Source organism: Chelon labrosus (assembly GCF_963514085.1).
Source record: "Chelon labrosus genome assembly, chromosome: 8".
NCBI classification, from domain to species: Eukaryota; Metazoa; Chordata; class Actinopteri; order Mugiliformes; family Mugilidae; genus Chelon; species Chelon labrosus.
The window spans coordinates 965,806-991,611 of NC_140358.1; the positions used below are offsets into that span (position 1 = coordinate 965,806).

The window sequence follows — 25,806 nt, forward strand, 5'->3', positions numbered from 1 at the left end:
CTTCCTGAGTCACGCTGAGGCTCTTCTTTACCTGTGAGCTTGTGCCTCTCTACTCTCGCCTCCCTCCCTGACTAATGAATTAGACGCTAGAGTAATTAGATTGTATCTGATAGGCCCAAAACAGCTATGCATGCGTCTCTGTGTGTGTGTGGTTGTCACGGTGATTAGTGGTCTAGGTAATGACCTAGAGGGGCCATACCAAATTAACAATGCAACCTCTTTAATGAGCCCCTATTAGCCCTGTACCCAGATTCTACCACCCACCCTCACGCATACACACACACACACAGAACACACACATATACAGTGCAGCTTAAAACTATTTAAGCTATTTGAGTTGAAAAAGAAATCATGGAATCAATTTATAGACCAAAATGTATTCTAAACTTTTGACTCATCAAAGTAGCCACCTTTGGCAGATATAACAGCTGAACACACTCGTGGCATTCTTTCTACAATAGTAATCAAATATTTTTCAGAAAGTTCTTCCCAAGTCTGTTGCAGAAGTTCCCATAAATGTGTGGCACTTGTAGGTTGCTTGGCTTTCACTCTTCTGTCCAGTTCATCCCAAACCAGCTCGATGGGGTTTAAGTCTAGAGACTGTGCTGGCCACTCCATGTTTTCAAGCTTACCATCTTGTTCTTTTTTTCCTGAGGTAGTTCTGGCATGGCTTGGACTTGTGTTTTGGGTCGTTATCTTGCTGTAGGATGAACCTCTGACCAACTAGGCGCACACCAGAGGGTATTGCATGGTGCTGCAGAATGCTGTGGCAGCCGTTTTGGTTCAGGGTGCCTCTCACTCTGTACAAGTCACCGACCTTGGATCCAGCAAAACAGCCCCAGACCATCACACTTCCTCCTCCATGTTTGACAGTTGATGTCACACACTGTGGAACCATCCTCTCGCCTACTCGACGGTGTACAAAGATCCTGTGTGATGAACCGAATATTTTAAATTTTGATTCATCAGTCCGTAATCGTCCAATGGTGGTGTTTCATGGCCCAGGCAAGCCTCCTTGTCTTATTCTGACATCTTACAGGGTTTCCGCGGAGTCTTAAAAAGTCTTAAATACGAGCATATTTTGCATTGTAGGTCTTAAATTACATTTTGCCAAGTCTTAAATCCTTACGTCCATTTACCGCTTCATTCGCATTTCGTTCAGTGCGTCGGTGGCATTCACAGTTAGTTCCGTGTGTTCTGTGTAGTTCTTTATTAAATATAACTATTAGCAGTCCGCCGAAATTAAACTACAAATGAGACCTGGAAGTGGAATCCAGTGTTCAGCCCAGTTTGGAATGTGTTGCTGCACCGGGTATGGTACGGCCGTACGGCGCAATCCTTTTGGATTCGAGACTTCTTCTGTCACATGAACCGCGTTGTCAACTTGGGAAATGGGCAAAATGTAAGTTTAATGATTGCTGGCTTTGTAACGTGGAGTTGGAGAGAAGCTTAGCCACGTTTGCTAGTAGTATGCTTCAACATGAAGTAGCGAGGCAGGAGACGAAGTGAAGGGATTTCAGCACAATACATTTATTAAACAGAACCATATAAAGCCAGGTCTCACGGCATATTACAAAATGTAAAAACAGATAATAAAACATTCGTGGCTTGTAGCCTTCACCAGCGTCCACATTACGGAGGTGGGGGAAGTCAAAAAAAAGAGACCGATGCAACAAGAGTGACACCTGCTGAACTAAGCGATGAAAACAAAGGAGGTGCCGCCGTGTGGCGTAAACTGGTACTGCTCCATGTAATACTCGGCTGTTACAGCTTGAACGAAATGATTTTGTTGTTTGGCTTTACTGTGTGCTGAGACATGTCCTGTGATCTGATGAAACTGTTTGGCCATAATGACCATCGTTACATTTGGAGGAGAAAGGGGGAAGCTTGTAAGCCTGAGAACACCATCCCAACTGTGAAGTACGGGTGTGGTAGCATCATGTTCTGGGGCTGTTTTGCCGCAGGAGGAACTGGTGCACTTCATAAAATAGACGGCATCATGAGGAAAGAACATTATGTGGAAATATTGAAGCAACATCTCAAGACATCAGCCAGGAAGTTAAAGGTTGGGCACAAATGGGTCTTTCCAAATGGACAATGACCCTAACCATACTGCCAAAGTAGTTACAAAGTGACTTAAGGACAACAAAATCAATGTTTTGGAGTGGCCATCACAAAGCCCCGATCTCAGTCCCATAGAAAATTTGTGGGCAGCTCATTCATTTCCTTCAGAATGAGGTCCAAAGTAGAGAAAGAGCACTTCAGCTGACCAGACCAGGTAACACACAAAGGGACATTCTGCCAAATAATAGACTTGTCTGTAAGCCAGCACCCTCTTATGAAAGAAAACCTAAAAGTTGGAGTATGCCCTCAGCTACTGCACTGCATACAGCGAGCATAACGCCACAGACCTGCATATATTGTGATAGTCCCAACCACAAAGCAGAACATTGCCCTGACAGTTCTGTGCTAGCTCGCAAAGAAAAATTAAGGAAGCAGGGAAGATGCTTCGTGTGCCTGGGTCCAAAACACATAGCGAAATTCTGTAGAATTAAAAGTGTTTGCTCTTTATGTGGACACAGACATCACCAGTCAGTGTGTGACCAAAATAAGGGTGAACAATATCTTCTGTGTCCAGCACAGCAAAACCAAAGGCTAATACACAGAATACAGTGCTGCTCCAGACAGTGAAAGCATGGACAGAGGGCCCAGCAGGGAGAAAAATCGTATGCTGTCTGTTGGATGGAGGCAGCCAAATAAGCTTCATTCATGAAGGTGTGGTGAAAGCTCTGGGATTACCAGTGCTAGAGAAAGAGACACTGCATCTGCACACCTTTGGATCTGCTGCTCCTGTGACAGTACAGCGCAACATTGTGAAAGTATCACTGCAAAATGTGTGGAATACAGAACAGAAAATTGAGATTGAGTTTACATCCCTCCCAGCTCCAACAACAACAACAACAGGAGAGAGGCACTGAATGAACTGTACCAGCACATCAGTGAGCAGCAGACAGCCCACCCGGATGCTTTTCTCATCCTGGCCGGGGACTTCAACCACGCTGACCCAAAGACTGTGTTTCCCAAAATACACCAACATATTGACTTTCCTACACGGGGAAAAAACACATTGGACCATGTTTACACCACCCAGAGGGGAGCCTACAAGGCCCCTCCCCTCCCCCACCTTGGTGCCTCTGATCATATCACTATTATGCTAATGCAAGCTTACAGACCACTGGTTAAAGTCACCAAATCAGTTAAGAAGCAGGTACGAGTGTGGCCAGAGGGGAGGTCCACAGGCTCCTGAAGGCTCGAAACGCTGCCTTCAGAGCTGGACACGAGGTGGGCTTGAGGACAACTAGGGCCAACCTGTCCCGAGGCATCAGAGTGGCCAAGAGGCAGCACTCCAGGAGGATAGCCCATCGCTTCAGCGACAGCAGAGACACTCGGAGTCTGTGGCGAGGGATACAGACCATCACGGACTACAAGCCCACACCACAGATCTGCGAAAGCTCCACCTCTCTGCTGAATGAGCTAAATGACTTCTTTGCTCGCTTTGAGGCACATAACAACACCCACGCACAGAAGACTCCACCCCCATCTGATGACCAGCTGATGACACTGTCCTCAGCAAGTGTGAGGAGATCCCTTCGCAGGATTGATGCACGCAAAGCTCCAGGTCCAGACAACATACCTGGTCGTGTACTGAGAGACTGTGCAGAGGGACTCATGGATGTCTTCACAGACATCTTCAACATCTCACTGAGTCAGGCTGTTGTCCCTACGTGCTTCAAAGCCACCACCATCATCCCGGTCCCGAAGAAGTCGTCTCCCTCCTGCTTCAAAAGACTAAGCGTCCCAGTGAGCTGAACCACTTCAGGCCAGTAGTCCTGACTTCTCATCTGATGAAGACCATGGAGAGGATCATCCTGGGCCACCTCCGTCATCTGGTGAACAACAACATGGACCCACTGCCGTTTGCCTATCGTCCAGGCATAGGTGTGGAAGACGCTGTCATCTACCTGCTGCACAGATGCTTTTCCCACCTAGACGACACCGGTAGCACTGTGAGAGTCATGTTCTTCGACTTCTCCAGTGCTTTCAACACCATCCAACTATCACTGCTCAGGGGGAAGCTGGAGGGAGCTGGAGTTAACAGTAGCCTGGCTGCATGGCCCACCGACTACCTCTCCAGCAGGCCGCAGTATGTGAGGCTTCATGACTGTGTGTCTGATGTGGTAGTCTGCAGCACGGGGGCGCCGCAGGGTACTGTGCTCTCTCCTTTCCTCTTCACCCTGTACACATCGGACTTTTGACACAACACGGACAGCTACCACCTCCAGAAGTTTTCTGATGAGACAGCCATTGTTGGGCGTGTATCTCAGGGAAACGATCTGGAGTACCTGGAGGTCATCGCCAACTTTGTGGACTGGTGTGCTCTGAACCACCTGCACATCAACGCCAGCAAGACAAAGGAGGTGGTGATTGACTTCAGCAGGAAACCACATCTGACTGGTCAGTGAACATCCAGGGCTTGGACATCGAGGTCGTGGAGGATTACAAGTACCTGGGTGTTCACCTCAACAATAAACTGGACTGGACACACAACACAAACGCCATGTACAGGAAGGGCCAAAGTTGTCTCCACCTGCTTAGACGACTCAGATCCTTTGGAGTGTGCAGGTCACTGCTCAGGACTTTTTATGACTCTGTGGTGGCTTCTGCCATCCTGTATGCAGTTGTCTGCTGGAGCAGTGGGAGCTCAGAGAGGGACAGGAAGAGACTGAACAAGCTGGTCAGACGGGCCGGCTCTGTCCTGGCCTGCTCTCCAGACTCCATCGAGGAGGTGGGTGAGAGGAGGATGTTAGCCAAGCTGACATCAATCATGGACAACCCCTCTCACCCACTGCATCAGACTGTTTCAGACCTAAGCAGCTCCTTCAGCAGCAGACTGCTGCATCCACGCTGCAGGAAGGAACGCTACCGCAGGCCCTTCATTCCAGCTGCCATCAGGCTGTACAACACCAGCCTGAGTCAATAATAACTGTCTTTCTGCACAAATAAATCTGCTCTTTTGCACTGCCTTTTTGCACAAAACCACTACCTCACCATCTCATAGTTTAAGCAATTATTTATTTGTAGAGTTTATTCCACTGTTGGCAAACTGTATATACAGAGCGTCTTTATATTTCTAGTTTTTTTCTCTAAATATTTTTCAGAGCATTGTTATTTTGTATATATTTTTCAAATTTGTATTGTGTCTTTTTGGTAACTCTTTTTTAACCATGTCGAAGTCGTTGTCTTCTGTATATATATTTGCCAAATTCCGTGCTACTGCGACAAAGAAATTTCCCATACGTGGGATTAATAAACATGTCTTATCTTATCAATGACTACCGTCCAGTTGCACTCACTCCCATTCTCATGAAGTGCTTTGAACGGCTGGTCATGCATCACTTCAAGTCTGTTCTCCCCCCCACCCTGGACCCTTTCCAGTTCGCATATCGGTCCAACTGCTCGACCGATGATGCCATCTCCACTACCCTCCACTTAGCTCTCACACATCTGGACACTAAGGACTCCTACGTCAGAATGCTGTTCATTGACTTCAGTTCAGCATTCAATACAATCATCCCCCAACAGCTCATACAAAAACTGGAAGAACTGGGGCTCAGTACCTCGCTGTGCAACTGGATGCTGGACTTCCTGACAGGAAGACCTCAAGCAGTGCGTGTCGGCACCAACACATCCAGCACCATCACCCTGAACATAGGGGCCCCCCAGGGATGTGTGCTGAGCCCCCTCCTCTTCACTTTACTGACTCACGACTGCACACCGATGGATAGCTCCAACCTATTCATAAAGTTTGCAGATGACACGACTGTGGTGGGTCTCATCAGCAACAGAGACGAGACCAACTACAGGAGCGAGGTGAGCTGCCTGGCTATGTGGTGCGGAGACAACAATCTTACCCTGAATGTGGAAAAGACAAAGGAGATTGTTGTGGACTTCAGGAGAGCGCACACTCAGCATGCTCCTCCGACCATCAATGGTGCTGCTGTGGAGATGGTGAGCAGCACCAAGTTCCTGGGTGTGCACGTCACAGAGGACCTTTCCTGGGCAACCAACACCGCATCACTGGCGAAGAAGGCTCAACAGCCTTCCTCAGTTTTTCTGCGCAAACTGAGGAAAGCCAGAGCACCGGCCCCCATCATGCGCACCTTCTACAGAGGCACCATCGAGAGCATCCTGACCAGCTGCATCACTGCGTGGTATGGCATCGCATAGTGAGAGCAGCTGAGAAGATAATCGGTGTCTCTCTCCCTTCCCTCCAGGATATTTACGACACCCGTCTCACCCGCAAAGCCCTCTGCATTGCAGGTGATCCCACCCACCCGTCACACAACTTCCTCAGTCTGCTGCCATCAGGGAGGAGACTGTGGAGTCTTCAGGCCAGGACCAGCAGACTCAAAGACAGCTTCATCCACCAGGCTGTCATGAAGCTCAATTCCTTACCTGCTCTGCCCCCTCTCCCCATTCTACTCCCCGCTCACTCACACTAACCTGGGACTCTGATCCCCGTTCTCCGAGAAGATAAAGCGACAACAAAACTGAGAGTAGTGTTTGAAGCATCATCACATGAGGAAGGTTGCCCCTCCCTAAATGACTGTTTATTGACTGGGCCAAACCTTAATCCAAATCTGCTAAATGTGCTAATCAAATTCAGATTACACCAGATACCCTTTACTGCAGACATCACTAAGGCATTCTTGCAGATAGCTCTAGCAGAGAAGGATAAAGATGCTGTTAGATTCCTGTGGCTCTATGGACCTCCAAACAAGAACTGTGAAGATGAGCTGCGCATTATGAGGATGAGTAGAGTAGTGTTTCGAGTGTCACCCAACCCATTCCTGCTAGCCGCCACCATAAGAAAACACTTAACACAGTATGAAAGTCATTAGTCCAAGGTGGTGGAGGCACTGAGGGAGTCTCTCTACCTTGATGATTTCATCTCCAGCTCAAGTGATGTTGATGAAGCCCTTTCAGTTTCCAACACAGCAAAAGAGATCCTGTCCCATGCTGGCATGAACCTGTGCAAATGGGTGACAAATTCACCACATTTGAGAGCCAAGTGGACTCAACATGTAGTGGAGCACACAACAGAGACAGATGCTGGTGGAAATGTGCTGAAAGTGCTGGGATTAGTGTGGAGATCAGAGAAAGATGAGTTTGTGTTTGACTTGAAGGGACTACTGGACATTGTAAAGGGCAAAGAAAACACAAAGAGAAGTGTGTTACAGATATCAGCTCGTATCTTACTTATCTAACTACTTTGGACCCTATAGGATTCCTCACTCCATTTACCATACGGGTAAAATGCCTGTTTCAAGAACTGTGGGAAAGAGGAATCAGTTGGGACGAACTGTTACCCACAGATGTGGCTGAAAAATGGGATCAGTGGTGTGCAGAGCTACCAAGGCTACATCTTGTGACCATTCCGATATGGTACCACATTGAAATCCAGCCAAAGTCACAGACACTGAAATTGCACATCTTCTGTGATGCTAGTGAGAAGGCATACAGTGCTGTTGCCTACCTGCAAGGACCAAACAAAGATGGAGACATTGTAACAAGTTTTGAGGCATCCAAGTCAAAAGTAGCACCATTAAAGAAAATTACTTTACCACGTCTGGAGCTTATGGGTGTACTGATTGGAGCAAAGTTAGCAAATAGCCTACTCAAGCCACTAAACATGGAGAAGAATTACCTGCACATGTGGACAGATTCAATGGTTGTCTTCCACTGGATACGCAGTACTGCACAAAAATGGAAACCATTTGTGTCAAACCGAGTGACTGAGATACAGAGTCTGACAAACCCAGAGCAATGGTCCCACTGCAGCGGGAAAAACAACCCCGCTGATTTACCCACCAGGGGCCAGAATGTCGACAACCTCTTCCAGAGTGAGCTGTGGTGGAGAGGCCCTCCCTCACTGTTGCCAACTGATGAAGCAGCAAGTATAGATGAGGACTTTGTTGCATATGAGATAACAACAGTGAGTAGAGAGGACATGGGCAAGAGATGGAGATACCGGCAGAGACTCCTAGCCAGCTTTTGGAACAGCTGGCGAAAGGATTACTTGATGGACTTGAAATCAGCCCACAAATGTGAGACACCTACACCCACCGAGCTGAAGGTGGGAGATGTCATCCTGGTCGGTGAGGACAACACACCCCGACAGACCTGGAAAATAGGCAGGATAACTCAACTGTTTCCAGGGAGAGATGGACTCGTTCGCTCCTGTATGGTTCGTACATCCACAGGCAGTTTATTAAGAAGACCTGTTCAGCTAATTTATCCGTTAGAGATTAATTAATTTAAGTGATTGCATTGTGATGTGATGAACATGATAGTGATGAACAACTGTTCATCGGGCGGGAGGATGTTGTAAATATTTTTCTCTGCCGTACAGCTTGATGTCATCCATGTAGAGCAGGTGGCTAATTGTTGCCACTCTTTGTGATGATCTGACTGAGGGGGTTCAGACCTATGCAGAACAGCAGTGGTGATAGTGCATCTCTTTGGTGTATGATGTTGACTTGGGCAGTTGGCTTTGAGTTGGCCTCTAGGGCTGTCTTCCACATTCCCATCGAGTTCTGGATGAAGGCCCTTAGGTTCCTGCTGATCTTATACAGTTCCAGACATTCCAGTATCCATGTGTGCGGCATTGAGTTGTAAGCATTCTTGTAGTCGATCCAGGCGGTGCACAGGTTGGTCCGTCTGCTCTTACAGTCTTGGGCAACTGCTTTATCGACCAGTAGCTGGTGCTTGGCTCCTCTGGTGTTGCTACCAATTCCCTTCTGAGCCCCGCTCATGTATTGACCTACGTGCTTACTCATCTTAGCCACGATGATGCCTGACAGGGCCTTCCATGTTGTGGAGAGACAGGTTATTGGCCGGTAGTTGGATGGGATGGGCCCCTTCTGAGGGTCCTTCAGGACCGTCCTGCCCTGGGTTAGACACTCTGGGTGGGACCCATCCCTTAGCAGTTGGTTCTTCTGTGCTGCTGGGCGTTCATGGAGTGCCGTTAGCTTCTTCAGCCAGTAGGCATGGATCATATCAGGGCCTGGTGCTGTCCAGCTCTTCATCTGACACTCTTTCTTGGATGCTTGTCATTGAGAAGGTTACTGGTTCTTGTTCTGGGAGGTTGCTGTGGTCTGCTCTTAGGTCCACTAGCCATTGGACATCTGGGTTGTGTGATGCCTCTTCCCATATACCCTTCCAGTATTCTTTCACCTCCATTAGCCATTAGCCATATATATATATATTTACTCATCACTTTGAATTGGTTGTTGTAAAAATAGCCCGGCACCCTTGCTATAGGAGATTCTTTGATGATCAGCGGAGAGTGGTTGCTCTGTGCTCTCCTGAAGTCAACAGCCATCTCCTTCAATTACTCAATGTTCAGAGATAGGTTGTTGGTCACTGGCAAATTTGATGGTGTGATTCGAGCTCATGTCGTGAATCAGCAGGGTGAACAGCAGAGGACTGAGCACACAGCCCTGAGGGGCTCCAGTGTTCACTGTAGTGGTGTCGGAGATGCTGTTCCTGATCCAGAGTCAGGATCCAGGATCCAGTTGCGGTGGAAGGTGTTAGTGGTTTTAATTTTAACGTCAGAAATTGGCAGGCTTTTTAATCCAATCTTTCATCTGAGAAACTATTTTTGCTCACCCTGGATACCTTCTTTTAGAACCCAGCCACACCAGCAGAACAGAAATATTTAATTTAAGTTCAGTTGAATCAACCTCAATCAGAAGTGAAGAAGCCACTGAGTGGTAAAATGTCAAGTTCAGTTGCCTTTGTTTTAGATTAGCTTTTTAGATATACCTTTGATATCAAAGAACATTTGCATCAAGTTTAGGTTAAGATGAATTGACGTATAAATTTGCACTGTTAACCACAAAAAAAAACAGAACCATTTCCACATCTTTGCAATAATATGGCAGTACTTGCTGCAGGTGTTACTTTGTCGTTGACATCAGCTTCCTATATTCATATGTATTTAACGCTTTTTTTATTCACAGATTTCTTCCTGAGTTCATCTGCCCCCCCCACCCCTCCCCCCATTCTGTCATTCTGATTATCAGTCCTCTTATCCTCCTCTCTGCCGTCAGGACACTATCTCTCTCTTTCTCAAATTAACATTTTAATTACAGGCCCTGCTTAACCCAGGAAGATCAATACCTCTTTCTACCTTTCCTCCCTCTCTTTCTCTGTCTGTCTCGTACCCTGTTAACTCCCAGTTTTCTCTCTTTTTCTCCAGCAACCCTCTTCACACACATAAACCTACACTCGACACTATACACATTACCTTCCATTGATCTGTGCGTCTCGTCTTAACATCCACAACATTCAGACAAACCTCTGCCATTTGGTGGTCTGAAAAGAGCAGATTGAGTCTGTATTTCACCATCTAGCAGAGAAGAAGGGATGATAAGAGAGGGTAAGGAGTGTGGCTGGTATAATAGGCAGACACCCAACTAATGACAATTTTTGTCTGTGTTTAAAAACACCTTATTCTCAGAAGTAACTCTTCACCAACATAAGCTTTTTTCATCAGAAAATATACAAATCATTTAAAACTCATGAGACCTAATAATTGGTGCTATAACCAGTGCCATTATTACATTCAGTAATACACAGGATAAGATGTTACAATCCCTTGTGCCAAGATCCCAGGCAAAGCACATTTAGAGGCCCTGTTCAACTAAGAAACCCTACCAAACCTACGGTCATGTGATATGACGATAAACCTACAGTCTACATGAACGAAGTAAATGCTGCTGGCTTGTAAGCCCACAGAGCAGCAGAGGATAATTCAAACATTGTGAAACATAAGCTAACCAAACACTGCTGGCTTGTATGGTCCGCTCAGCAGCTAAACCATAGCTATCAAGCAACATGAAGACATCAGGAACCTGGCCTAAACAACAGCAGTATGCAGCATGTCGTTGGGGTTTTCAAGTGGGCACCTCCCTTCACCGATGTTTCGTAAAGTTAGGCCCACGACACCTCGAGAAGGCTTAACAGTGACTTCCAGTGTCCTGGAGTCACCCCCCTCCACACTGCCACTGCACAACCCCGTTTTCCTCACCATTCAATGTCTATTAGCAACTAATATTTCAATCATTAGCCTAGTCCTTTTATGAACCACGAGCCAAACAAACATATCTACAGTGGTTCACCCCGTTGATGCGGACTGAACCACGTAACAAACAAACAAATCTACCGTGATTCGCACCATTGATGCGGACTGAACCACATAACAAACAAACAAATCTACCGTGATTCGCCCCGTTGATGCGGACTGAACCACGTAACAAACAAACAAATCTGTGATTCGCCCCGTTGATGCGGACTGAACTGCATAACAAACAAACAAATCACGTAACAAACAAACAAATCTACCGTGGTTCAGTCCGCATCAACGGGGCGAACCACGGTAGATTTGTTTGTTTGTTACGTGACCAAACCGACCACATCTATCATGATTTGCAAACATACTTAAGTCACGCAGCCATCCTTACCTTTAGCTAGTTCCCCAGCTAGCATGCTTCCTACGTACCCAAAGCCACTCGCTTGCTCTCTCTGCTGCCCGGGACATGTTGCATACCGCAGTCCTTTGGCTCTTTCCACGTATGCCCAGCTCACTCAGAAGAGCAATCGCCGACATCGCTTTGCCACAAATCCACGGCAGCCGACTTCTACCGGGCGAACATAAGCCTTCCAGCCATTCTGCTCTGCATCTGCTGCTAGCTCTGCATACTAAGATAAGATAAGATAAGATAAGATAATACTTTATTGTCTGTTACACAAGGTTACAGAAAATTGTCTTTGACAAGGCTCCAGTCACAAGAAAAACATTCACACAGACATATACAAACAGGACATGGGGTGTTGAGGTATCAGCTGACTGTGGTGTTCATACTTGTGTACTTAGCTCTCTTACGCTCGTTAGCCTCCTCAACTCTATCTTCCTACAGGACAGTCAGCTCTATGAAATAAACTACTTTCTCTGGCTCAGACCACAACAGCAGATCTGGCCGTAGTCGGGTGCTGGCTATCTTGGCTGAAATAACTAGTTGTCCATTTAAATCCGCCCTCATCTCCCAGGCTCCTCCTACTCTTAGCTGTCCCGTGTTATGCCTGATGCCTGCTAGTCTAGCCTTTTCTCCCTCCCGTACAAACTTAATGCATCTATTCTCTCTGTTAACGGCCATGGAATTTACATTCACCCGTTTTTCCTCAATTGCAGCTGCTAAACATTTCAGTACCTGATTGTGACGCCAGGTGTAACGTCCTTGGGAAAGACTAACCTTACAACCTGTCAGAATATGGCTAAGCGTGCATACACAAGTGCACAGTGGGCAGGCAGCATACCCACTGGTTTAGGTTCTGGGGAGTTGGCAGCACATCATAAGTAGCTCCATAAATCTAATCCTGCTCCAAAGCTCTCTCCACTTCAACTTCCTTTTCTCCGCACTCTCCCAGTTCACCCATTGACCCTGCTTAGCCTGCGACACTGCCTTAGAGCATCTAACTGCTTCCTCTTGTTTCTGTACCTCTTCCACTACCATCTTACTCCTTTCTACTGCTGATGCCTTGCTTACTCCTTTCTACTGCTGATGCCTTGCTTCACAAAGGTTTCCCTGCACACAGCCCTAGTACTCCACACCCTTACTGTACATGGCCTATGATATCCCTATGCCTATGACAAAATATATAGCCACAAACCAAAGTGAAGTTGTGTTTTTTTTTATTTCTCCTTTCCCTCACTGCTAGGTATACAATTATGCATGCTTAATGAACTTAAGTGCTTAAAGTAAAATTTGCTAATTATTAATGGATGAAATCACTATGTGTGATGTGAAAGACATTACGTGTTTTGATGAAACCTTAGAGGATTATTCCACTCTGCTGTTCCTCTCAGCTCTGTGGAGCATTTTATTACCTTACAGCTCATTGAATCACTCTCACTGTTTCCTGTACTGGCTAACTCTGTCCCTTGTTCCCCATGTAATAAAATCTTGGTACCTAGGTTTCCACCCAAATGTAGCACAAATCAAACTGAATTTGAAATGAGAGAGATCGTGTTAAGTAATGCTTTTCCATTTCCATCCAAAAGAGTAGCTGCTGGTTCTTCAAAATAAACAGCTGTTGGTGCAAATAAACAATTGTCTAAAATGAGGGCGTAAAGAGATGACAAAATTAAAAGAGCTCCTCAAACGTTGAAAAATAACATTGAAAACCTAATATAACATATAAAAGATGGTTCTTATTCCAGACTTTAATTTTTTAACAACTTCCAGTGTGTGAATCATGTGTATTGGTGCACAATGGCAGTGACTGAACCTCATCAATGGCATCCATGTCAGTCTTAGTAATGTGTGGGGTCAGCATGTTGGAATCTCTGGGCTTACCATTTCTCTCTGATCTCACTTGCAGCGTGTGTGTTTCAGCCCTCCTCACTCCCCAGAGACCCCCATTGATGTTGTGTCTGACCCACGCAGACTTCCACATAAAACCCAGGTTCTACAATAAAGTGCTGTGTAAAGAAAGAAAACGTGGGATGCAATGTTTTAAAAATAAATGAATAAAATAATAAAAAAAAGTTATTTAACCCCAGCTGATGCAATGAGTAGCTTCTCATTTCTGAAACAACTATGTCGAAAGACACATCCTGTGGTCGTTGAAAAGATGTTTGAGAAGGGTCAAATCATTGACATGCATCAAGGAGAGAAAAGATCTAAGGAGATTGCAGAAACTACTAAAATTGGGTTAAGAACTGTCCAGTGTATTATTAAAAATTGGAAGGATAATGGGGAGCCATCGTCTTCGCGGAAGAAATGTGGTAGGAAAAAAATCCCGATTGATCGTGATCAGCGATCACTTAAATGTTTTGTGAAATAAAATCGAAGAAAAACAACAGTAGAACTCAGGGCTATGATTATATTGAAGGTAAGAGCATTTCCACATGTACAATGCGAGGGGAACTCAAGGGATCGGAACTGAATAGCTGTGTAGCCTTAAGAAAACCACTAATGAGTGAGGCTAACTGAAAAAAAGGCTTCAGTTTGCTAGGGAGCATAAAGATTGGGCTTTAGAGCAATGGAAGAAGGTTATGTGGTCTGATGAGTCCAGAGTTACCCTGTTCCAGTGTGATGGGTGTATCAGGGTAAGAAGAGAGGCAGATGATGTAATGCACCTATCATGCCTAGTGCCTACTGTACTAGCCTGTGGGGGCAGTGCTTTGATCTGGGTATGCTGCAGTTGGTCAGGTCTAGGTTCATCAACATTATGTGCCCAAAGGATGAGGTCAGCTGACTACCTGAATATACTGAATGATCAGGTTATTCTGTCACTGGATTTTTTCTTCCTGATGGCACGGGCATATTCCAAGATGATTCATCAGGCTCAAATTGTGAAACAGTGGTTCAGGGAGCATGAGACATTTTTACACATGAATTAGCCACCAGATCTTAACCCTATTGAGAATCTTTGGGATGTGCCGGAGAAGACTTTGCGCAGTGGTCAGACTCTCCCATCATCAATACAAGAAAAAATGCCACAACAAATGCGTGCTGTAATCAGAGCTAAAGGCGACTTTTTTTTTTTTGCCAGGCAGTGTGTGTGTCTGTGTCTGTGTTCAAATGTTAAGACTAATAAAATGGATTTAAAAAAAAAAAAAAGTTTTAGATTCATAACAACAGATCCTTTATTTTTTGTAAATTTTATTTGTACAGATTTTATTCATACAGGCGCACATGTTACAAACACAGAAGACAGTAAACCAGACATTTAAAAGGAAACGAAACACATACAGCCAGCACATTATATAGAAAAGAAAATTTGTATTTATACATGATGATTCACTGAACAGATGTCAGATCTCAGTATGGATAACTTACAAAAAAAAAAATATTTTAAGAAATAATAGAGTAAAAAAAGATAGTGCAGCGCATTTTGGTCCCAGTTTGTGGTCTATCCTTCCTGATGTATTTTATGAAAGGGCTATGAAAGTTCTTACAAAGAAAGTTACATATAACAACAGATCCTTTTGAACTACATGCCAATAATAATAAAATGATATCAGCTATTGAAACCCATCCTTAACCTCCCTATCTGTCTTTCACTGTTGCCAGGTTTGGATCCCTCTCCGTCCACCTCAACAGCACTAGTCGAACAAAAAAAGACTTCTGAAAGCCCTGCAGCCCCTCCCCCTACACCATCTTCCTGTTCCTCTTCCAGGCAGCTGAAGCGACTTGCAGATGAAGAACAGGATCCAACTTCTGCTTTCGCCACTCTGCGCCTTCTCAAACAAAAGATGTCTCTGCCTGTAGAACCCAGGTATCAAGTTTTTCAAGTCTTCTCATTTTTCCTCTCATTACTTTCTCTGTTTTTGCCACCTTTTTCCTGTTCTTTTTTTCCACTTCCTTACCTCTTTAGAACACACCTGCACCCCTAGTAGCTTCCGGGTCCAGCATTTCACTTAACTTCTCATACTTTTCTATTTTGTCTCATTACACGCTGTTATACAACAAAAATTATGTCACTGTTGGCCGTGTTTTGTCAATTATTATTACATCATACATTGGTTTAAATAGGAATCATACTGTCCAGTGGTTCTTAAAAGTAATTATGAACTACACTAGCAGTGCTTGCTAGAATACCTAGAATCTGACAGAACTATAAGACTTTTGCAAGGAGGAGTAGTGGAAAAAAAACAAAAGTTCTGACCATGCAGGCTGACCAAACTATTGCTTTGGGCTTGCTTTTTCTTTTTTCTTTTTCTTTTGAAACTGGAAAAGGTAAAAACAGAAATTGCGTTTCAACGAGAAGATGACTTTATCCTTTTTCTCAGTCTTTTATGAAGACTGTATGCATTAATTACAGTAAATAATGATATTGGTCTTAGTTTTATGCGAAGTGTGACAATTTTTGTATTTCCCATTTATGAACAGTTTAGGCCCAACAAGTAAAATATTTAATCAAAACGGTGTTGGTTTATTACTGTAGATATATTTATTTATTTACATTTAAAAACATGTATTTCAATTAATACATGTTCATTTTAGCAACAGGTCCCCGGGCCCCTGTTCATCTCAGTCCAGTTTGGACCAGAAGGCTGCTGAAGCCCCTGTGGTTCCTTTCGGTTTGGACCTGTACTACTGGGGCCAGGAACAGCCCAATGCTGGCAAGATCATCAAGTAACTCATGAGCCACACGCACTTAAAATGTATCCCTACTAGACACACAAACATGCACGACAGACCAGTTGTGTGTGTTATGTCAGATGTGACAGTAGCTAGCAGTAGATTGCTAATTGGGGTTTTATAGCAATAGTAGCTTGGGAAATGTTAATACAAACATATTTTTTCAATATGTGTAGTCATATTTTTGTAATCAATTACATTTCAATTACATTTAATTAAAGACAACAAACTTTATTATTTGTTGGTTTTTGAATGATCTATATAACTTTAAAAGTATTTTTTATCCTGTAGGTCAGCCTCTCAGCATCAATTCTGGGTTCCCACAGAGGTGGAGGAGGAGGTTGAGAACAAGGAGTTGTTGGCAGAGAGCAAGAGCAGATATATCTCTTTCCCTGGGAGCTTCACTCCCGTCACCCATGTCTGCAGAGCTCAACTAGGCAATGGAAAGTTGTGTCCGAGACAGGACCGCATCAAGGTAAGAGGACAAAGTGACAAACTTGCTGTTTGTCTGTAACTAGTTGTCTGCAATGTGAGTGCTGAGTTGTGACTCTGCGTTTCCTCCAGTGTCCTTTCCATGGCCGGATCATTCCCAGGGACCATGAAGGTCGACCCTCCAGACAGGAGGACCGACTGAGTGAGGAGCAGGAAGAGAGGAGAAAGAGAGAGCAGGAGCCTGGTAAGATGTAAAAAACATATGCTTAAAAACGCACATTAAACATCCCATTATTGTAAACTGACTGAGATATATACACTGTGTGTGTGTGTGTGTGTTTGTATATATGTACAAACACACACACACACACACACACACATTTACTGGCCAAAAACAAAGTCGCCACCAAAAAAAAAAGGTCATTCACTCTAATATCTTTGTTTTGATAAGCTTCTGCAGTGTCACAAGATTTATGATAGATGCTGCGTTTTTTTTTCATCAAGATCTTGTATTGATGATGGGAGAGTTTGACAACTGCGCAAAGCCTTCTCCAACACATCCCAAAGATTCTCAGTGGGGTTAAGGTCTGGAAAATCCATGTGTGAAAATTATGTCTCATTCTCCCTGAACCAGTCTTTCACAATCTGAGCCCCATGAATCCTGGCATTATCATCTTGGAATATGCCCGTGCCATCAGGGAAGAAAAAATCCATTGATGGAATAACCTGGTCATTCAGTATATTCAGGTAGTCAGCTCACCTCATCCTTTGGGCACATCATGTTGCTGAACCGAGACCTGACCAAATGCAGCAACCCCAGATCATAGCACTGCCCCCACAGGCTTGTACAGTAGGCTCTAGGCATAATGGGTGCATCACTTCATCTGCCTCTCTTCTTACCCTGATGCCCCCATCACTCTGGAACAGGGTAAATCTGGGCTTATCAGACCACATGACCTTCTTCCATTGCTCCAGAGTCCAATCTTTATGCTCCCTAGCAAATTGAAGCATTCTTTTCCAGTTAGCCTTAAAGATTAATGTTTTTTTTAAGGCTACACAGCTGTTCAGTCTCAATCCCTTGAGTTCCCTTCACATTGTACATGTGGAAATGCTCTTACTTTCACTATTAAACATAGTCCTGAGTTCTACTGTTGTTTTTCTTCCATTTGATTTCACCAAACATTTAAGTGATCACCAATCACGATCAATTAGGAATTTTTTCCTACCACATTTCTTCCTGATAGACGATGGTTCTCCACTATCCTTCCAGCGTTGGACAGTTCTTAACCCAATTGTAGTAGTTTCTGCAATCTCCCGTTTTCTCTGCTTAATGCATGCCAAAGATTGACCCTTCTCAAATAGACCAACATCTTTTCCACGACCACGGGATGTGTCTTTAGACATGGTTGTTTAAGAAATGACAAGCTACTCATTCCATCAGTTGAGGTTAAATAACTTGTTGCCAGCTGAAAGGTAATCACCCATGCAGTAATTATCTAATAGGAGGCTCGTACCTATTTGCTTAGTTAAATCCAGGTGGCAACGTTTTTTTGGCCAGGTACTGTGTGTGTGTATATATATATATATATGGTCCCGGGTTCGAATCCATGGGCCGACTGGGCTTTTCTGTGTGGAGTTTGCATGTTCTCCTTGTGTCTGCATGGGTTCTCTCTCCGGGTACTCCGGCTTCCTCCCACCATCCAAAGACATGCTCATTAGGTTAACTGGATTCTAAATTGGCCGTAGGTGTGCATGTGAGTGTGAATGGTTGTCTGTCTCTCTGTGTTGGCCCTGCGATAGACTGGCGACCTGTCCAGGGTGTACCCCGCCTCTCACCCGATGACAGCTGGGATAGGCTCCAGCAGACCCCCGCGACCCTTAACAGGAATAAGCGGGTTCAGAAGATGAATGAATGAATGAATATATATATAGCCATGGCCATGGTTGACATTATAACCATAACTTTGCATCACTCTAAACCACTAATAATTATCTCACCCCCTCCCCCAAGTCAACACCTAGTCATCCAACCATCACAAGGTAGATAGATACTCAAACCCTTCTACTAGCTCATTTTTCCTGTTTGTAGTATGCATTCTGAGGACAGATTACTACCTAATATATCACACCCACTGACAAATCAGTGTTATTCACATTACGTGTCAGTGTACTTAATATTATGGCTGATCGGTGTTTTAAGCACAGTTTAGAAAGCTACTCCATGATTTAGGTCTACAGTAGAATTTTTAGAATCTACTCAATGACAGCACCACAAGTGAAAATTGCAAACAAACTTCTTGACTTAGTTTAGATCAAATTTTTGTCAGTGTGAAATCTGTAGACTCAATTAATACTTCCTCTTTGACCAGGTTTCTCATTAAGGCAGTATGGGGAATTAGTGGGTTTGAAGCTGGAGACACTAGTGTAGCAAGGGATATCTTGAGCCCTCTGATGAAGCTCCTCACTGACAGATGAAAGGGAGCAGATGGTGATATCCATCAGAGAAAGAAAAACACATGGCCTCCTCCAGCCAAAATTGGGAACCAACAGCAACAAGGATTGTAGAACAGACGAGAATGACAATGGCAAATTAAAAGAAAAAGTGGAAATTGAAACAAATAACTGACTGAGTAGTACTGCTTGATGCATGCCAATGATTAAATCCAGGTAGCGAATGGATGTCCCTCAGGCCATACGACTCTACAACGCCTCCTTGTGCCTGTGAGGAGCCAGCTGGACTGTGATCATTACACAGCATTATATATATATTTGAATATTGTAAACTCATGCTCTTTTGATGTCTTGAAAAATACATTTTAATTCAAAACAGCAGTAAAAGAAATAAAATATCCCTGCCCAAAACTGAACGGACCTAAAGTTAAGTTAGTGCCATTTTAAGAACAGTACTGACTTTAAATGGTTAAAAAAAAAAAAGTGGGCTGCCGACACGTGTTGTCCGTACTCGTACCGGGACTGCTAGCGCTAACAACTCCGGTGGTTTCTGTGCTCACTGCAGGGACAAACGACCTCCTCAACCTGTCAGGGGGCAGGACAGAGACAGCAGCCTGTTCTCTGCCTGACTATGGTGTCGTGTAGAGGGTGGTGGACATTATTCATTATTCATGTAAAGCCACCAGCTCTAAGTTTCCAAACTTCTTACATTAAGGCACAATGGAGGCCACTGTGCTCTTTTGGAATATTCAGTGCAACAGATTTTTTTATGAGCATAGCACAACATGAGCTCTGTGGGCAGTTCTTTCTACCTCATTGCATGATGTTTGCCCTGATATGATCAGCTGAGCAAGCTTATTTAGAGAGGTATCTGACGCTATAAATCGTGTCAGTGGAATTTACAACAGGCAGACTCAAATCATCAAGGTTTAGAGACAGAAATAATCAAGAGAAATAGAATTCATAATTACATCTGGTTGCTTCTGTCTTCTTCTATCAAACACTGGTGACCCAGTGGCAATGGAGGCCATGCATTCACATGCCGTCACACCAATTTCAGTATATTTTACAGGTGGTATTGTTTTTCTTCTCGTTGATCTGTCCAAAGTATGCTTTGTCCAGAACTGCTCAGGAATTTTTTTTAGGTGTTTTTTTGGCGACTAATCCGATTGTCCTGTTGTTCAGGGTAATGAATAATGAACGGTTTGCACAATGTGGTGAACTCTCTTGTGTGGGAAGTCTTTTCTTTATGATATGCCAATGTCCGACCTGTTACCTGCATAACTAATGAAGAAATAATTGCCCACACCGGTCCATGAAACAGCTTTTGAGACAATTGTCCAATTACCTTTGGTCCCTTAAAAAGACCAAAAAAAACAGCTGAACTCCTGCTACAAGTAGGTAGCAGCTGTCATTTCATGTTTTGACTCGAGTGAATGTCATGTGATTTTAAGCCTTAGACTACATTTATTTACTCAGCTTTAAACTAGCGTCACATACTGAAATGTATGAAACAGAAAATAAATATGTTGATTTTTGTTAAATTAATAGTTGTGGAACAGCTAAACACTGATAGACTTGGTGGCTATAAACTAGTGGCGGGCCGTGCATTTTCCCCCTAGGCCTTCAATGAGCTCCAGCCTTCAAATCACCTCTTACTAGATCGTTATGACGCCATTGCTATAGAAACCATCAACAACATACGGATACGCAATAAAACATTTTGTCTCATAGCGAAATTAATGCCATTACTAAAGCAAGTAAATTCACAAAATCTCCTCTCACTCACTGCACCAGCGCAGTATACTTCAGATCCAGCAGAAGCATCAATGTCGACCCAATCTCAAAAATATACATAAAAGATGATGTTTAGATGATGAAATATAATTAATTTTACTCGAACTCCCAGAATTTAAGAAACAATTTAGAGTTCTCCTCAGAGCCTATCAACCAAGTGTAGTGCTCATAGTCGCTGTCCTGAAAGTTTCCCCGGCTGTGTCAGGCTAGCTAGCTCCAGGATTGGGTGGACTTTCCTCACAATATCTAGTTTTTCCTTCAAAGTCCGCTGTGAAAATGTCTTTCTAAGAAGATCTCCAACCAAAAGGGAGCAGTTGCCTGACCCTCCAATCGGAGGACGCGAAAATAGTGACGCTACCGTAGGCCATAGAAAAGGCCCACAATTTGAATTTGAAATGTGATTGGTTTAAGGAACAGCGTAATTATAATGTATTTCAAGCTTCAGCCATCTGCAGATTTAATTGTGAATGCCCAGGCGGATTTCAGATTTCTCTGGCAACACGTGATGGCTGAAATATGATAAAAACTCTAATGCAAAGTTACACTGCCAGACAGGCAAGCCATAACATGAAAATAATAGGGAATTGGGAATAATTTAATAAGAAGATGGGAAAATATTAAAAAGTAAGACAGTGATTTTGATAAAGTTTAGGCCTGCAGAGAAGGCTTTGCTGGCCCTGACGGCCCGTCACTGCTATAGACTATGAACTGTAAATAATAAAGTCAAAGTGAATTTTCTGTAGAGGGAGTTTGTTGGTAGATATTGCAGATGTGTTTAGCTACACTGTATCTTGATATATATATAGTAGCTAGTTATGGCCACTGTCCTGTTACTCTCCTTGCTGATTGTCAGATGAGTTGCTTCCAGACTGCATTTGAAGAATATGTGAGGTACGAAATACCCAGAACTTTACATCCATGGAATACTTGGAATGTAATAGAATGGAATAACATGGAATAGATTAATTTGCTGCTGTTGTTATTTACCTCTCTTTCTTTCTAAACTATTGTCTACAGTGTGCTGAATCATATTTTAATTCTAGGTCAAACTTTCACACACTGTCCGCCATACCGAAACATAAGAGTCCATGCAGCTGGTAGACAGGGATGAGAGGAATTGATGCTGCGCTGCACTGGGCTAGTCTGAATTCATTCCGTCTCACATGCAGACAGAGGGTCCCTGTGCTTAGTGGTGCGTAGCTGAGAGACGTCTGAACCAACCGAAACCCTAGATGCCTCAGTGAATGTATGTGTGGCCTGGCCCCTGCCCTCACACACAAACATACACACCCAAACACACACGCACACACAGACCCCAGCTGGAAGAGCTAAGAGGTGTTGACAGAGAAAAGAGCCCTGCTGCAACACTGATTAAATTCAGACTCTGTCCTCCTCTCTTGCCTGTCTCTACTGTTGTCTTTTCTTTACACTGCTCTTTTCTATGTTTGTTTTCTCTTTGTCTCTTATTTCTACATTCCCTGATTTCTCTTATTTTGTATTATTTTATAGTTTCTCTCCTTTTCAAACTCCCAACAGCAAAGTAACAGAGGACGCACACCTATGACACATCCACACAACCAAATGTAAATGCAGCTGCTCCTCCTTACAGTATTAATGATTCTCCTAAATGCACCAGCTGCTTTTCAATTACTGCTCCTCTGCCTGAGTTTGTGTGTGGGTGTGTGTGTGTGTGTGTGTGTGTGTGTGTAATGAGGGATAGTTGAAGGTCCAGTCAGACCCACAGTCATAGCAGCTGATTAATAACCTCACATACTCACACACACTGAGCTGGGGTCAGTATTTTGACAGAGCAGAGAGCCCGGCTTCAATCCCATCACAGCCACAGTGTAATTACTTCACATTACTGCAGGTTTATCTCTAATTCTGCTGCAGTACGTCATTAACTAGAAGTGTCTCTTCGTTTAGACCGTCATTACTCTGCATTAAAGCCGCTTTTACTTTATCAGCCAGAATTATGACATTGGATTGGATTGGATCCAAATGAGCCTGTAGGACACACTGTTTACTACTCATAGTCTGTAAGGGGGGGCTTCATTTATGTTATCAGCTGTAATTACTCCATTACTGTTCTCAGTAAAATTACTTTTTTGTTCAAGTTTCAGGATGAAACAGCAGCAGATAGAGTACTTCTTAATTACATACAAATTTGTGACTGCAACCAAGTCAAACACTGTTGGTTTTGTGTTTTCTGAATTTCTACAAAAGTACTACCTGCTAAGGCAAAGATGACTGTGACCTGAGCCCTAGTTATTATTTTTTTCTCTTGAAAATAATTAGCTTTAGTTAAGGCTGACGCAACATCAATGAAAGATATTCATTCAACCATATCTGATGTGACCACATTCTCAACTATCATACCGCATTTAACAATCATAAACATAAAACAATACTGGCCAGTATGTTGTATTTTTTTACAGTTTCATGTCTTTCAGTGATACTGTGTATTTATTAAGTAGACAGTTTCCTATTTTTCCTTTGAGGACTGTATACTCCTAATAAATGATATCAGTAGGCAAGGCATAGCTACTGGTATAGGACGTCAATGTTTAGGCTGGACAATTTTGATGAGGCACGTTTTTTTCATATTTCAATCTGGTCGGGTAATCGGGACAAAGAAATTTATTGTGTTTTAAAATTCTCCCAAGCATCTTTTGTCCACAGAGCCCTTTGTTGTTCCTTCTGGCTTCACAGTTATGGAAGTCTTACTGACTGCTACTGAATCTGGGGATGGTTTTTCAGGTAGAATAAATATGAGTAAAATAGCTAAAATAGTAATTATCAACTCCTTTTATACAGGGCCTTTAATTAAAGTACGGTTTGCAGTTCTTTGACACACTGATATACACACACGTACACTTAAACACAGAGGTAACAAGCAGGGCACTCTACCCACCACCAAGAGCAATTTAGGGATGTTTGTCTTTCTGAGGACATCTAAGAATAGAGTAGAATGTCTTTATTGTCATTGTAGTACAACGAAATTAAGGTGACCTGAGGTCCCCCCTTAAGGTGGTACTAAGTACCTTTTGTCCACATGTCCACAAAAGCAAGTGTCTTAAATGGTAGCCTGGTAGCAGGATAATTGTTCTCTTTCTGCTGCAGAGTGGCGCGATGCAGAGCTGATGCGAGACATCGAAGCAGCAACAGGAGAGGACCTGGGTTCGGATCGGGTTGGCTGTAAAAAAAGGCGAGGGAAGAGGAAGAAGTACCCCAATCTCAGTGATCTGAAGCAGAGCACCAACACGTCCCGCTCCAGGCTGCAGAAAAAAGTCTTCAACAAGTATGTAGGGTAACTTCACGTTGCAGCAGTGATAGTATTATTCTCTATGAAAACTCTTTAGATGGTTATTTTAAGTGAAGGAGCAAAGAACATCTGTTGGCTGGAACATTAAAAGTATTCACGCCATATATCCAGATTTATGTGCAAATATATGAAAGATGACAAGGTTCAGAGCTATTCCAAAATGCTTTGCATATTGTTAAATGCAGCCTGAATAACCATGGCTTCTAAAGTATAAAACAACATACTGTGATTATACCTGTACATTTCTCACCAAAGCTACAGTACGTTACTGTGTGTCTTTATTCCCAGCCAACTTAAGTTACATTTCAAGCCCCACTGCCTCCACTGACACACTGATCATAAAATGCCAAATAAATACCATTTAAACAATCTTAACTCCTGAACTGAGATGACTTCAGAGATGAATGATCAAGGCTCTTTACTACTGTATTTTATGGTTAGATAGTTTTTTTGTAAAACTAGATTTGGTTCTAGTTCCAAGAAAATGTATTATGTAAATTTTACATACCTGGCTGGCAGATTTATTTAGCTTGCACTCAGCAAATTTTGGAAATAACTATTTAATTGAATGGTTAGTTCCCTAATAAAGATAGTGATCAGTTTAAATGTTTGTTACTACGGGTTATTAACTCTAATTTTTCTTTAATCTCCCTCTTCTCCATCCTGTCTCCTCTTGTCTTCCCCTCCTGCTCTCTTCTCTGGCCTTCCCTCCAGAAGCAGCATGAGCAGAGTGGCTCAGGTACTGAATAAAGCTGACAAGAGAAAACATGACAAGTTCTCCAACCAGTTCAACTACGCTCTCAACTGACCTCCAGCCACCATGACATGCCTTTAACTAAAGTCAAGTTGACAGAGTGCCGGTTTATTTCAGTCTGGTCCATTTACCATCAGTGAGTCTGCTGTGACTCAATGGGTCAGACGAACTGGGTACTCTCCAACTTTGTCGAGAGATTCAGGAAAACAAGGAGTTGCACAAACTGTATTGTAAAGCTGGGCAACTCTACGCTCCCCAACTCACTGCCCAATCTTTCTAAAAAAAATAGATATTTATGCTTCGAAAGTTTGTTTTCAGTTTGACTGAAAAACAAAACAACACAGAAATCAAATAAACTGAAATAGGCATTTTGTTAACTGCATTTAGGATCTCCATCCTTACTAGCTGACCATATCACCTGCATGTTCTTTCTTGCACTGTGGTTTGTTTACATGTATGAGGCCAACTTTCTGGAGATATGACAAATGCAATGCCAAATAACTGTTGATCTTTATGTCATTATGGCAACCAGTCAGAAAGGACCAGAGACAGGTTTCCCCAATGTTAAATGCTGTTGACATGTTAATCCACACATAAGTGAATCTGGTGTACAGGCTACTGTGATATAGCAGTTGGAATGCTGTTACTTGTGTCTGACAGCCTTTTTAGGTACAGTTTTTTATCATTAAGTTGCTTTGTTTGTTTTGTGGTGTCAGGGAAAAAATAATTCTAAAATGAAAATAAATAAATATTTTTGCCCTGCCTGCTGTGGT

The 25,806-nt window shown here is 43.4% G+C and overlaps 1 protein-coding gene across 1 annotated transcript in view; it reads left to right on the plus strand.

The window, feature by feature from the left end:
* Positions 1-25,806, plus strand: part of uvssa (UV-stimulated scaffold protein A) — a 56,053-nt gene extending 30,247 nt beyond the window's left edge. The window contains exons 10-15 of the mRNA XM_084549601.1: positions 15,204-15,408; positions 16,137-16,268; positions 16,566-16,749; positions 16,839-16,950; positions 24,078-24,255; positions 24,994-25,806. Coding sequence (XP_084405727.1) covers positions 15,204-15,408; positions 16,137-16,268; positions 16,566-16,749; positions 16,839-16,950; positions 24,078-24,255; positions 24,994-25,087 — 905 coding nt within the window. The 3' untranslated portion in view covers positions 25,088-25,806. The remainder of the gene's footprint in view (positions 1-15,203; positions 15,409-16,136; positions 16,269-16,565; positions 16,750-16,838; positions 16,951-24,077; positions 24,256-24,993) is intronic.